Source organism: Oenanthe melanoleuca, chromosome 1, assembly GCF_029582105.1.
Source record: "Oenanthe melanoleuca isolate GR-GAL-2019-014 chromosome 1, OMel1.0, whole genome shotgun sequence".
NCBI classification, from domain to species: domain Eukaryota; kingdom Metazoa; phylum Chordata; class Aves; order Passeriformes; family Muscicapidae; genus Oenanthe; species Oenanthe melanoleuca.
Window position 1 is genome coordinate 29,653,673 of NC_079333.1, and position 15,037 is coordinate 29,668,709.

General features: G+C 45.7%; 2 protein-coding genes across 5 annotated transcripts in view; one reads left to right on the forward strand and one right to left on the reverse strand.

The window, feature by feature from the left end:
* Nucleotides 1-2,861, forward strand: part of MYO7A (myosin VIIA) — a 95,969-nt gene extending 93,108 nt beyond the window's left edge. For both annotated transcript variants that reach the window (XM_056498599.1, XM_056498608.1), the window contains one exon: nt 480-2,861. In XM_056498599.1, the coding sequence (XP_056354574.1) occupies nt 480-569 (90 nt within the window). In that variant the 3' untranslated portion in view covers nt 570-2,861. The remainder of the gene's footprint in view (nt 1-479) is intronic.
* A 1,035-nt stretch (nt 2,862-3,896) lies between these two features.
* GDPD4 (glycerophosphodiester phosphodiesterase domain containing 4) overlaps nt 3,897-15,037 on the reverse strand; it is a 37,846-nt gene continuing 26,705 nt past the window's right edge. For all 3 annotated transcript variants that reach the window (XM_056487988.1, XM_056487980.1, XM_056487996.1), the window contains exons 8-16: nt 13,726-13,871; nt 13,152-13,234; nt 12,135-12,285; nt 11,224-11,448; nt 10,180-10,337; nt 7,918-8,065; nt 6,738-6,820; nt 5,098-5,189; nt 3,897-4,802 (exon numbers count right to left, since the gene is read on the reverse strand). In XM_056487988.1, the coding sequence (XP_056343963.1) occupies nt 4,771-4,802; nt 5,098-5,189; nt 6,738-6,820; nt 7,918-8,065; nt 10,180-10,337; nt 11,224-11,448; nt 12,135-12,285; nt 13,152-13,234; nt 13,726-13,871 (1,118 nt within the window). In that variant the 3' untranslated portion in view covers nt 3,897-4,770. The remainder of the gene's footprint in view (nt 4,803-5,097; nt 5,190-6,737; nt 6,821-7,917; nt 8,066-10,179; nt 10,338-11,223; nt 11,449-12,134; nt 12,286-13,151; nt 13,235-13,725; nt 13,872-15,037) is intronic.

A 15,037-nucleotide genomic window follows, 5' to 3' on the forward strand; every position in this document is an offset into this window, starting at 1 on the left:
GGGGACTGCTCCCTATCACTGGACTGAAAAACACATTAAAGCTGATATGGACTCAAGTGGTACTCTTGAGCCCTTTAACCAATATCATTTACCCAGCTTGTCACTAGTAACAGTCACAGCAATAAACCTCCTCCTAGACTATCTTAAACTCAAAGCACAAAGGATAAAAATTCCTTCTGAATTAATTGCTACTAATCTGAGGCATCCAGTATTTTGTTGGCCATTGGAAAATTTATGTCCTATCCAAAGCTCCCTATGTCCTTAGCCTTAACAGCATCCTGGAACAGGGAGTTCTCCATCTCAGTGTTGCAAATTATGTTTGGACAGTGTTTCTTGTAGTGGTGACATTTCACCCAAGGAGAATGATGAATAGGTCAAAATGTACCTGAAAATTTGAAAGTTGAGAACTGGTAGCCAGTGTGTTGAGGAGGCACAAGCTGTGCTCTAGAGGCTGGTAACATCTTCCCTCTCCTCCTCAGGGGTACAAGATGGATGATCTTTTGACCTCGTACATCAGCCAGATGCTAACAGCCATGAGCAAACAGCGGAGTGCAAAGGGCAGCAAGTGAACTGCAAGAAGCCACTGGCACTTGGTCATGGGGCTCATTCACCAGCTGAGGGCTGTGGGATACCCATGCAGCTGGGCAAGAACCTTTGCCTCCCAGATGTGGAAGATGAGCCGAACACCATCAGGGAGTTCACTGGACTCTGACCTTGAGGGCTCCAATCCCACCTCCCCTTCCAGCGAAGACGACTATCTCTGACCTCCTACTCACCTTCCTCACCCTGCATCCCAACTCAATCCTACACCTCAAAGATTTCCAGGGGACACCACTGCTTGCAGAGAGTGACCAGGGCAAAGACACTCCAGCAGGAGGTTTGCCTGAACCCAGAGGGTGGCATCACAAAGGCTCCTGGAAGAGGATTTATGTGTGTGTGTGTGTGTGTGTATGTGTGTGTGTTTGTGTGCGTGTGGGCTTGCTTTGTTTTCATTTGTTGGATTTTTCCTTAAATATGAGAGCTGTTAGGATGCTAACAGGTTTTTGGTGAAGTTCTGGGAATTTCAGGTTTGAAGAGGAATCAGAGAGCCCTGACCCATGGTGGAAAGGTGTCCAATGAACACTGCAGGGCTTTTGTTTTGTGGTTTGTTTTTTTTTTTTTTTTGTCATTACAAAAGAATACACTGTGTTCTTAAGATGTACAGAAAGAAAAAGCAGGCTGGGAGGAGCACATTTTAACTAGGAATCAGAATAAACAAACTACTGATCAAACAGGCTAGAGTACTGAAGTGATATCTGTACAATGCTGGAAATATTTAAAGAACAAATTTTAAAGTTTTGTTTCTTCTTCTATTTATTTTTTAATATATTAAAAAGGAAAAAAGATTCTGTATTCCATGCCAGTATCTGGATGCTGACTTGGGGCTGAGGGCAACAATCAGAACAATCCCTTGCCCAGAGATTCCCCAAGAGCCATGACTGCCAGAGGCTGAGTAAGGCACATCTTTCCCAACCTAAGGGTTCAGCTGGAAGCAAAGCTTGGAAAATGAATTATCTCCTTTTGCTCCCTGTGTCAAGAAAAAATAACCCTGGGAGGACTTTCACTGCAAACTTCTATATGGATATGGGGATTTTGAACACCCCATGCTTGGAAGACTGAAGCCAAGCCTATGTTGGGCTCAAACATGAACTTGGCCATCGGGTTTGTACCAGCTGATGATTTTATTGTGCTTTGTGTGTGTATTTCTGTATAAAGCAGCTCTTCATGAGTCCTAGATGGACCTGAACCACTCACAGCAAGGGCAGACCCTTGATTTTGGTGGGCTTTGCTCTGTCTTTGATTGACTGTACTCATGTGCTGGCTGTTTGTCTCATCTACCACCCAGTCACACAGTGCAGCCTACTTTGGAGCAGAGATGGGACCTGCTGGCAGACAGGAGGCTGAAACCATATTGTGTCTGGGAGGATGCAGGGAGAGAAGCCTGGGGGTGGCCTTTCCAAAATCCAGGCTTCGAAGGAACACACGGCTGGGTGTGGAGTATCAAGAGAAGGGACAATTGTCCACCAAGATCTGGTGTTGGTGTAACCAACACTGAGTGGATCTCAGTAGATGTTGAGGTCTCTCTTGGTCCTGTGCACTGGTCCTGTGCTTTGACTGCTGTTGTACAAGTCCATATTGTGGGGTGTCTGCTCTGTTTGGCTCAGCTGGGCTCAGATCTCCAACACTGTGGTGTGCCAGGCACAATTGACTGTGACATTCAAGTGGGATGCAGCAGTGACTTACGACTTTGGTTGCTCCATCAAAGCAAATGAGGTGCTGCAGGGAGATATCCACCAGCCAGACAGGGCTGCTAGGAGATCCCCTTCCTCCATCACCCCCTACCCAAAGCACTCTGGTGATGGGAGCATGGTTACACCAACCAAGGTTACATTGAGCCCAGCTGCCTTCTCACCATCCACCTCTGGCATTTCTCTCCCTTCCCCAGCTGCCATGATCCAGCTGTCCAAGGGATTCCACCTGTCCTTAGACACATGCCTATCATCACCACACCATCACTGCTTTTCCTGAGTCTCCAGACATCCCTGCCACCCACTGCACACTCAGCAGACAATGCAGCACAGCCGTGTTTTCCAGAGCTGTCCTGGGTCATCTTTCCCCTGCCTCCACCCTCATCCCTCCACTTACAGCTCTGTAGGCATCCCATACACCCCATAATTTTGGGCAGGACTGAGACTCTGTGTGTGTGTGCCTGTGTGTCTTATGTATTAGCATCTGCTGGTCTCTTTGTATTCACACCAAGCGATGTAACATGAAAAAGCTTTGTCTGAGTGAAATGCTCCAATTAAAAAGCATCAAGTGGCTTGTGGGAGGCTGTTCTGCACTGTGCAGTTGTGGTGACATCTCCAGGGGGAAGGGTGGGATCAGGGCTCCCGGGTTCTTGTGGACAAGACTTCTCCTTGCACTGTGCAATTCCTGGTGAGAGCATCCAGCAAGGGGGAACAAACTATCAGTGTACTCAGACTGGAAATTAATTGAAATCTTTTCTTTTGGGATAAAAAAAACCACTGAAGTCTGGGAGTCTCCATTGCTTGTCCTCTATGACAAGGGCTGAATCTTCTAGTCAGTTTTGAGCTTAATCCCTGCATGTAGGAAGTGTGGGTGAGAAGTTAGTGTGTGGGAGTCAGATAACCAGCCATGTGCTTAACAACGTTGCCAGACCTTGCTAGCTGTGAAGCAATGAAAACAGTAGCTGGGATGTGACAGAGTGTAAGGCATTGTGCTGCCCAGGCACGGCCTCTGAGGATGAGGAGGGTGAGTACATGCCAGTGCATGCTGGCCAAGCAGAGCTAGATACATGGATCAAAGAGCACTGAGGTGGCTTTTCCCAGTGCATATTAAAGGCAGTGGTTAGGGAACCACAGCCAAGTCCCTCCCTTGAACACCAAGGCACAGGCTGAGGAGCCCATGGTGCACACCATGCTTAACCCACACCCTCCCCAGCTCCTACTTGTGCTGCTCACTCACCCTACATGATGGTACTCATGAAAAGTTATGAACCACCTGTGTGTGCAAGGCATGGGGAGGGGGATTTAACACCATCCTCTCCCCATATTTCATAGACCTGGAGCTGCTCTACAACGATTCATCAGTCCTTCAGCCTTCTTCCAAAGGAAAATCTTCATTTTTTGCATTTCTAGCCTCCAAAACTCTCCAAAATTGCAACTTGGAAAGTTTGGTGCTTCTCAACAACTCTGAAACTTAATGCTGCCCTCTCATTTGTGATGACTTCATTTAACAAATTGCTCATGCATAGGAAATGTTTATAGTCTGGATCAGGTAAAGACTACTGTATTATTTCCCTTTCCCAGTTTGCTGAAATAAGAACAAAACAGGATAGGAGAGATAAAATGTATTTAAAACATCACTTGCAATTTACAAAAAACATATCTCTTCAAGTAGAAAGTTATGGCTTAAACCTGAGAGATGCTTACATCTCCTTTACAGAGCATAGGCCCCTCCCCTGTGTGCCAGCAGCCACTGGGAGAAATGGAAACTGGAATAAATCCCAGGCTGTAGTACATCTGTACAGACCTTCCCAAGGGAAAAGCAAACACTTGGCAGGACCAATTCCCAAACAGCTCCATCCTTCTGAAGAAAAGTGGTTGTTACTGGTCACAGTCCCAGTGGCTACATGGCCAAGACACTAAAAAGTCCTTCAGCCCCCATGGGAATGACATGCCCTGTTAGGCTATGGCAGGGCAAGAGTGGGAAAAAGGAGAACCAAAGTGCCCCTGCTGTGTTATAGAAAGGTACTGATTGTAATGACCAGCAGCACCTGACCATGGTGGTGTGCTTTTGGGGATGGAGGACACCTGCAGGGGGGAGGACAGGAGGTAGTGTGTGGAGAAGAGGCTGGTCTGATGGGAGAAATCTGGGCACCTGAGAATGAGGAGGACTGGAGGATGCTCAGATGTTTGCAGCATGTGTGGAAACAGGGCTTACACACAGCAGGAATGGCTGCCCTGTGGATGCCATCTCACCCTAATGCACAGTTTCTTCATGGCTGCAGCTCCATCTGTGCTCTCCTGCACCCCAAGGATCCCTGACAGCCGTGGCAATGTGAGAAAAGCTGTAGAGAGGAAGGTTGGTGCTCATCTCCAGCAGGGCCACGAAGGCAAAGGCTCCTCCTCACCAGGCAGATCTGAGCCCCCTCCAGCTGCTCTCCCCAGCCCCAGTGAGATGGCAGGTCCATGTCCCTCTGTGCCCATGTCAGGCCAGGACGGCAGGCATGTCACTGAGCTCTGGAAAAGGAGACACACAGTGAGCTACCAAACATCTGCACCTGTCCTGGCAGCCACTGCCAGCAAACAGAGCCTGTTTGAAAATGCATGCAGCCCAGGTTGGGTCATGAGGATTGGAGGGCACACCTGGAGGAGTCAGCCCCAGCCTCTGTGTGAAGCAGGGCCAATTGGAGTGAGCTGCTGTGGGGTCTGGGGCTGAGATAACCCAGACTGCATCCTTCCTCATACTCCATCACCAACCCACCCATCAGGATCTCAGAGACTCCACTGAGCAGGATGCAGCTTCTCTCCTTACCCTGCTCACTTGTCTTGAATTTGTTGTAGGTGCCATTCTCTATCACTGGGGTAGTGTTCTGGGCACAGCAGGACAAATTCTTCTCTCGAAACCTGCATGGGGCAAAGCACCTGGATTAGGTCACTGCTTGCTGTGGTGTTTCTCACAGCCCCCTGCTGCCTTGGACAGCTCTTTGTGAGGGCAGGTATTTTGGGATTTTCTCAGGTCCTTACTGAGAAAGGACTCAAGTGCATGGCTGATGTTTAAGCATCCACACTTTATGTGTGCAACAGCATTTTGAAGGCAACCTTCTGACTAAGCCCTGTTTTCTAAGCAAGATTTAAGAGCTCCAGAGCCCCCAAAATGTTTACAGACATGTTTCTAAAGCAGCCATGGAAAATTAAAAACTGTAATTTTGGTGTGCTCATAAACCTGACAAGACCACACAGGGCACTGAGGCACTGCCAATGACCTTTCAGCCCCTTGCTGCAAGGCCAGCCCACAGGAGTCTGTTGTTTGGTTGGGCCAGAAGCATCCACAGAACCCTGGGAAATGCACACAACATGAACGTGATCCTGGAGGAATTGGGCATGGCAAGGTCTGGTGGTGGTGGTGATGCTTTGCAGGGGTGATGGTGCACCCTCCTGAAACCTGCAGCCTTGAAAGCAAAGTGAAAGCAGGACCTGAGGAGAGCAGAGCAGGGGAGCAGGGGAAGGAAGGCAGGGAGGGAGCCACCTTGCCTTGGGAAGGGAAAAGTCTGGATGCCCAGGAAAAATATCTGTACAGCTGCTAGTTCATCACTGTCAAACTGCTACTAATTAATTTTTTCACCATCCCAGAGCAATATTAGCACTCCAACCTTTTCCTATGCCTAAACAAGTCACAGTTGCTCTCTAAGTAGCCCAGGGGCTTCCCAGACTTTCTGCTTGCTGCCACTGGCAGCACAGCTGTACTGCCAGCACCCTGCAAAAACCTCCCCTGGGCTGGCTGCTCTGATCCTCCCACCCATCCATAGCCAGCTGAAGAGCTGAGCCCAGCCCATCCTGCGTTTCTGGGGCATTACTGGGATGAGAGCATAGGCATGTTCATCAAACAACTGTGGCAGAGCAGAACATCCAGCAGCCTGGGGTGAGCCTGTTCCATGAACCCCAGATATCCCAATTATCTTTGATAGAGTGGAAGGAAACAAAATGTGTTGTCTGTGACCTAGTCAGACATTTTTGTGTGGAAGGATAGATTTCCTGTGGGGCTCTGGCATGTGTACAGAGACATGGGGTGCACAAATATTAACACTGGGAGCTTTCCTAACAAATAAGTCCAATGAAACATTGTCAAATAGTAATAACAGAATAATCAGTTCCTTTCTCGGCCCATCAGCTTTAATAATTGGTTTATATTGCTACTATAAATCCACCAGTTCTCCACTGAATCCTGGGGGCAGACAGTGCCTGAGCAGCCAAAATGGAAAGGGAAAATGAGAGCAAGAAGGAGAAACAGAGAGGTTTGGGGGGAGACTTTTTGGGCTTTCTTCCATTTCCAGAAGGGAAAGCCAATGTTCTCAAGTGTAGCTTTAACCCTTCAGGTCGCCTGAAAGCATCCCTCCTTCCCCCATCTGGCACAAAAGATCAGGTTAGGATGGCCATTAGCAGCTTGGTAGTTACCAGTGCAGAGCAAAGATGAGTGAGATGAGGAATGCAGAGGTCAGATCTGTCAGGATCCACATGGTGTTATACTGCCGTGGAGTCTGGAAGAAAACAGAGGCTGTGTCCACTACCAAGAACAACAAGATTTTGCAAAAAAAGTTACTCAAGCTTTTTCTTCCTGCTTGAATCTGGCTGTTCAGCTGCCTGGTTTGCATCTGCAGTAACATCCCTTGGTGTTTAAAGCGTTTGGTTGCATTTCAAAGTGGTCACTCCTCACTGGGTGTTGGCGCCAAATCATTCTCCTTCATAAAAGCAGGTCTGTTGTGTAGCCAAGAATATTTTACCATATCACAGTGAATGCCACAGAGACCTCTTGTTTGTACAGGCAGGCCTTACTCTCCTCTGCTTTGCCCCAATAATAACATCAGTTGGTGGCATCTCATTTTCTCTGGCAAAACTGCCCTTTACTGAACACCACAGACAGCCTGGCTCCCTCTTTAAGCCTAAGAGTATTTGAAGATTCATCCTTAGACTGGACCTCCACCCAAATTTAGAATTGACTGAAACACTGCAGTTCTCTGGAGGGGAGCATTGTAAAATCTAATTCAGAACTGTGAAGCCAACTACTTAAAGTCCTTACAGAGACTCTGGTGTGACCAATGCCCCAGCTGCTTCTTGGTCCTACAGGTTGTCCAAGGCAGAATAACAAATAGAGAAATTATGTGAAAATTGTCCCAGTAGGAAGGCTTATTCCTGGGGTTGTTTCCCTTGGACTTGTGCAACAAGACCAAGTTTACAAGGGCAGTGGGATCTTCTGGGAAAAGATAAATTTCTGATATCAGTAAGGTGCTTCAAAACCTTAGAAATGGAAATCCTCATGCATCAGTCCCCAAAGACCCTTCCTTTCTTCCTACACAAGTCTCAATATGACTGCTTTTCCCTTATCTCAAGGCCTAAGGTGATAACCCTACCAAGCAGGGTGCTTCATCCTGAGCCAGGAGAAGAGAGAAGGCTGTGGTAATACCTGTAGTGGCCTTGAGGTTCCAGGTAAGCCAGCTTTCTGGCTCAGGTCCTTCTTATGCAAAGGATCCTTAAAGGATGCTTCATCCATGTGTCAACTGGCCCATCATCCCCAAAGGTAATCATGACCATCCCAACCCTGTTTCCCACCCCTGAGACAGAGAAGACTTCCACTCACCATGAGGAAGAGTGGCTGGCTGAGGTCCTTCAGCAAGTGGACGGCATTGGTGGTCACAGAGTGAGCCCCAGAGCACCATGCCAGGGAGTAGAGCCATGGCTCGTTGACCACATAGAAGTTGGTGGTGATGTTTGCCTCAGCATATTTCCTTTAAAAGACCAAAAGGCAACAACCTTCATTGAGCAAGGAGATTAGTACTTCCTTCGGGCTTACTCAAGGAGATTCGGGAAGATCATGGGAAATGGTTGTAATCTTCTGTAGGAAGTGCTTACTTTGGGACCTAGATAAGGAACATAAAGGAAAGCCAACCAGCCAATAATTAATCATTAACAATTGGTCAATATGGAGTAGCTGAACAGCTGGAAACAAATGCAGATAAAATGCCCAAGAGGTCAAAATCTCTCTAATCCTTCTGCCATATGAATCAATGGAACAATGTGTTTGTAAAGGAGGCTGTAGCCAGGTGGGAGTCAGTCCCTTCTTTCAAAAGTATTCTGTTCTACCATTCTTTCAGCATGGTAGATCTTTAAGCAATAGAACAAGAAGAAATGGACCCAAGCTTTACCAGGAAAGGTTTAGATTGGATATTAGGAGAAAATTCTCAATGGGAAGGGTTATCAAGCTTTGGAATTGGCTGCCCAGGGAAATCATCATCTCAGGAGGTATTTAAAACATGTGGATGTAGCACTTGGGGACATGGTTTAGTGGTAGATTTGGCAGTGCTGGGATAATGGTTGGTCTTGATGATCTTAGAGATCTTTTAAATCGAATCCATTCATGTTATTCTAAAATCTTCCTACAGTGTTCCAAACCACCACAGAATCACAGAATAGCCTGAGTTGGAAGGGACACAGATGGCCACAGAGTCCAACTCTTCTGTCAATGGCTCATCTAGGACTGAACCCACAATGTTGGTGTTGGTTGGAGCACCTGAGCTGGTTAGACCAGCTGAGCTAATCTCTGAAGCTGGCCACCCAAGTTTGCTTTGGTCACTCTACCAAAGCATCATTTCTTGAGTTATAAGCTATTAAAACTTAATGTGAAGGAAATTCATTCTTTGTGTAAAGGTAATGTATCATCAATATCAGCACTTATAAATCTACCTAGGACCTATCCAAGGTTTACCCAAATGGATCTGCCTATGATTTTTTATAGCCTTTCAGCCTGGAGAAAAGAAGGCTCTGAGGAGATGGGCTCCAAGAGAGCTGGAGAGGGACTTTTTACAAGGGCATTGAGTGACAGGACAAGGGGGAATGGCCCTAAACTGAAGGAGGAAAGGTTTAGATCAGATATTAGGAAAAAATTTTTAACTGTGAGGGTGGTTGAGACACTAGTACAGAGAGGTTGTGGATTCCCCATCCCTGGAAGTGTTCAAGGCCAGGCTATGGGACTCTGAGAAACCAGGTCTAGTAGGAGCTTCCCTGACCATGGCAGGGAGGTTGTAACTAGATGATGCTGAAAGTCCCTTACAACCCAAACCATTCTGTGATTCTATCATTCTACATCCTGTGACAATTGTATTTGAGAAAACATAAACATTACTCTTGTCCAAAGGATTAACGTTTTTCATTTCTTTTTCATTTCAACTAGACTTCAACAATTTTGTGCATTCAAAAGAGAAAAAAAATCCTATTTACAAAAGGAGAGCTGGACAGGTAAAGCTGGGGGTTTTTGGTGGTTTGTTGGGTTATTTTGCCATGTGAGAGTAGCATTTTGAGAACTCCTGCAATGAATGTGGAGCATTTCATCATAGAAATGACATTTTCAGTGTGTGACATACAACAGAATACTGGTAGTAACAGACAAGAAGTGATGTCTCCAAAACACTGGCTACAAGAGGGTGATGGTCTCTCACCACAGCATTATGCACTCCCACTGGTGTTTGTGGAAGAGCCATGGGAGGTTAAACAGTTATTCATTCTCCTTGATTCAGTGTTGGTGGGACTGGGGAGGCACAAATAAAAACACAAGAAATCAGGATACAGCTGTGTTGTTCTTACCAGAACATCCTCAGATCCTGGTCAATATGGAATTGAGGACAGCCAGATTTAATTATATTACATGCCACCTCTTAATCAACAGCAGGAGTGAACTGCAGTCTGTCACCCCTGAATACATCAGGCATGGCTACTTGATCTGAACAAGCTATTCCCAAAATACTATAGTCTCTGGAACTGGTCACTGGAGGGAGACATTGCCCCATGCATGAAGCAAACATAGTCCAGCTGCACCCCCAAGATTGCACTTGGGGCTGAAACCTACCGGATATCCTCACTGGACATGTCAGTGTAGACCAGGTTGAGTCTGACAATTTTGTGCTTCAACAGTTCTTCTATTGGTGCCTTTCTGCCCATGGTGTGCTGAAACCCAGGAGCAACAGATTGAACAAAGGACCTCACACTGTGATGCAGCCACAGGACCTGCAGGCAACAAGAGGAACCAGTGAATTCTCAGCAGAATTCATGCCCCTAATATGCCCTGCTCTTCATACAAACCCAGTAAAGATAATGTCTTGAGAGACTTAACCCAGCCTGGGTTTGATCACTGGCGTTTCTCCCAATGATCAAATAATATTCAGATGTAGGGGTAGAATTTGCAAGTCACTTTTATCAAGAAATAAGTCTCCACTGTTCCTTGCTTATCCACTGGAAATCAGTGAGTATGTTTCACACAGCCCAACAAAAAATGCAGTGTTGAAAATTAATGAAAAGACAGCTTTGGTTTATAGAAAAGGCAACCAAAAATATTCTGTTCTACCATTCTTCCAGCATGGAAAAAAAGATCTTCAGCAGATACAGATCAGCATAACTCCCTAGACACCAATGGGTACATAACCTCATTCCCACGAGGTTAGCATTCATCCACTGCCAGGGGGAGGAAGGCAATAAGCACTCACAATTTATTTTAATTTAAACCGGGAATTTTGATGCAATATATAAAACAAGCATGGGAATAGACTTTATGAAGGGGTGCTGGTTAGGGGCTATGGCATCAGCTGGTATATACACAGCCTTTTTTCCTGTGCTGCTGAAGGATTATACGGTTGTGAACCGTCTGAGGAACTAATATTAGGAATATACCCCAAATGATGACTTTTAAATCAACTGAAATGCAACGGGCCAATTTTATGCAGGTGAAATCATGCAGAGTACACCCCAAAGCCCCAATGAGGAGAGCAAGAAAATATGCTATGGATATGGATATGGATATGGACATGGATATGGACATGGACATGGAGATGGACATGGACGTGGAGATGGACATGGACATGGAGATGGACACGGATATGGAGTGGGATCACCCTACCAGATGGCGTTTAATCTTCGACTCGTTGAGGATGACGTCCAGGACTTTGCGCAGCCACAAGTTCCTGTAAGGATGTTTCTCTGGAGGGCGGTAGAGATCAAATATCACAAGTTTATTGTGGCTGTCTGCGAGGCGCAAGAAACTACTTAGCGTGTAAATGGACTGATTCATTGCCTGCTTTTTATCTGCCTTGGACAGCGAGCCCATCCCTACAAAGGGTTTGTTCTAGAAATAAACAGATATAAAAAAAAAAAAGGAAATCAATCAGGCAGTTTGCTCTGGGAGCCAGCTGTATCTCTAAGAGGGAAAAAGTTTGATGTCAGTCCTCAACAGCTGGGGATATTTTATTTTGCTTATTTCTTCTACATAAGAAATGGGGAAAGTTAACCCAGGCTGTGAGGACATTACTTCTGGGACCTAAACTGCATAGTTCTAAGCTAGCTCTGCTGTGCTTCACTGTCCCACCTTGTAAGCTCTAAATATTATAAACAGCACATTGCACAAGTAGCTCTTTTCTTCTTTCCCCAGCCCATGAGCTCTCCTGCTGCCACAAGGTGACACAAGAACACCCACCAGCCAATTGTTACAGGTCTCCTTAGCCTGAAGGCAAACTGGACAAAGAAAAGAGACCCAAATTGAAGGATTTACACTGATTTATCTGAGTTTTGACTCAACTAGCAGATCCTCTTCTAACACTGATGCAGTTAAATAATAGACAGCTGGTGTCTCTTTTACATCCAGTTGATGATAATCATGAAATCATAGAAAATCTCTTCTATAGATTGGAAGAGACCTTTAAAGCTCATCTAGTCCAAACCCCCTGCAATAAACAGGGATGTGTCCATCAGGACCAGGTTGCCTAGAGCCCAATCCATTGACCTTGAATGCTTCTAGCCCTTCATGATGCTTACCTTTAGGAACCACTTTCCAGCATTCAGTTTCTTCAGGGCATCCCAGGAGAAAAATGAAGCTTCTTTACCAGCATCCTTAGGGTAAACCTCTCGGATGTTAGTTGTCCTTGTCAAGGTGTCATCATGCATGAGGAAAGGAACCCCATCATAGCTGCCAGAGAGCAAGAGCTCAGGTCACCTGGGGAGCAGGCTCATTCACAGCATGAGCAGACTCAGGCCACGTCAGAAGAACACGTGGGCCACTGTGAATGCAGCAGTACAGCCTTCCTTAGGGCAGAAAGTGCAGTATGGAGGGATGCTGAGGCTCAAGACAGCAGGTTAGTTCCAGCTTAAATACTTCTAGGGGATCTCACAGAAGTCATGCTTGTCTGTGCCTCAGTTTCCCTAGGGGCAATATGAAGGAGGTGACCTTTTTGCCGTGCTAACTCCCTCAAAAATGCTTAGCAACTTATGGTTGAAATTTCTTTTTGCTGACATCAAAGTGTTTGTGGTTTTTAGAGCACTGAATACTGCATGCACAGTGACAGAAGTTCAAAATTTTCTTTTACAGAAAGGTCTATATTAGTAGAATGTCTAAAATTTAGTGGTTTTCTCATTCAGTGCCTGGAAACAGCTCATCCTGCATAGAATGTTAGCATTTCGTGGCAATGGGTTCACCAAAGGCCATTAAAGATCTCATAATTATGGCAATGCTGTCAGAAATTCGAACAGAATTTTCTGTTTGTTTGCAGACCTGATATAACCCTCACTGTGACCTGGAAATCAGACCAGAGCAGGGGCTTGTTTCTGTACTCTGCCAAGCATTTAAAACACTGTAGAAATAACGATTGTCCAATCAATAGGTGCAGCTTATTGACTGGCCTGAGAACAACCATGCCCTACAGCTCCTGCCACATGACAGCAGAGGGGCCCTGTCCCAGCCATCAGTAAAACCCAGCTGCCTGGAGCTGCATGTCTTCAAGGACAGATCTTACAAGAAGCAGTGTATATTCTGTGAGATGTGATGTTTGCCCTCACCTTATGGCGACATCTGTTTCAAGACCATCCCCACCATGCTCAATTGTCTTCAGAAACGACATCTCAGTGTTTTCTGGTGCCAGCTGAAACAAAAAGGCAATTTTCAAACATGCTCTGGAGGATTCTGCAAATACTTTCTGCCTCCTTGCAACATCTCTGGTTTTTATTAAGGGAGCATCATTATATTGTTAAAGTCTACTGTTTGTTTTCTTCCCCTTTGGCCAAACCCATCATGCAGAAGAGTAACAGACTCCTAGAACAGTTTGGGTTGGAAGGGACCTTGAACATCACCCTGTTCCAATTCCCCTGTCAGGGCAGAGATGCCTTTCACTAGTCCAGGTTGCTCAGGGCCCCCTCCAACCTGGTCTTGTCCCTCAGGAACAGTGTTTTCCTTGTAAGCAAACCCATGCAATGATGCCTTTGGCATGCAGTCCCAATGACCAGAAATGTCTCCCACCCTCCACGTATTTCATGGGAAGAAAAAAAAAAATAACAAAGAAACAACAGAAGATGATGACGAAAGAAGCAACAGAGAGGATGAAGAAATGACATAAAACAACTTCTTCAGATCTACCATTGGTGCTCCACGGTGTCCAATGAGGGCTGGCTTTGGTCCAAGAGTTCCCATCTCTCTGATGCAAGGAGAGTACATCCCCAGAGGTATCAAGAAAAGAAAGAGAAGGATAGCCAGGTATGGGCCAACAATTATCACCTGAGTAACTGAAAGAATTTGAAGGAGGAAGGCTAGAGTTAATCCACATCATTACAAACCAGTCTGCCTTGCCACTTAACTTTTAATACAGTCCTCCAGCTAAGTACCTTTTGGGCTTTGTCTCATCCCTTTTTCCTTTCATTCTTCTTCTAATTTTCATTTTCTCTTCAAACAATGTAACCCAGGAAAACAAATTGGTGAAAGCACTGATGCAGGCTGTCTTAGCCAGGACTGCAAGTTTTATGCTTTAATTACATCTCATTACATCTCATTTGCCTGACAGCAAAATATGGCTTTATTTCTTTTTTTCTTTTGACATGATGCAATGAAATCCCCTCCACATGTAGAAAAACAATCCTCAACAGAAGGATGCTAACTTTTTCATACTCAGATGAGAACAATCACCATTTTCAAGTTTCATTCACAATGAAGAAGAGTAGGTACCTCTCCTTCAACTGTTGCATCTCCTTACTTTGAATACTTCCCTGGTTCATTCAGATTGTTGCTAGTGACCTTCTGGTGTGACCTAGACAATCCTACAGACCCTGACAGCATGGATATTCACCTCAGAAATTTGCCAACTCATTGTTCTCTGCAGTCTGTTGACACATTGCCCAAAAGCCCCAAGAGTCCTTCTCCTCAGGGACCAAAACAATTCTGAGAGATGGGCACCTATGCACCAACACCTCTTTCTTGAATGGGCACCACCATCCCTCTGTGCCAGTGGCTCTGAAGGAATTTGGGCTTAGGCTGAGATAATGATGTCCAAGCTAGGAGTACCTCAGGCATGGTGGTTTATAGGGTCCCTGTGTATTCTCCCCCAGCCTCCCCAGCTGCAGTTCAACAAGAAAAGTCTTGGACAGGAAAAAAATAAGCTTTCACCAGTCCATTCCATTTGTGATTTCTATTGCAAATCAATATCCAAAGATGAGTGCCAGGTAGATAATTTTGGCTACATGGAGAGACAATAAGAGAAAAACAGCCACTCCCAGTCAGGTTTCTCTGCAGTTTTTCCTGGCATCTGGCTTTGTCCTTCCAATATTTGGTCATTCTTCCTAGAGGTGGGCAGGTACTTCCCATGAGATAACACTAGGAACTGATCAAAAAGCTCTTTTCCCTAACTCAGCTGGCTTCTCCTGAGATATGCTAGTCTGAAGTCGTTTGTCTGACTGGA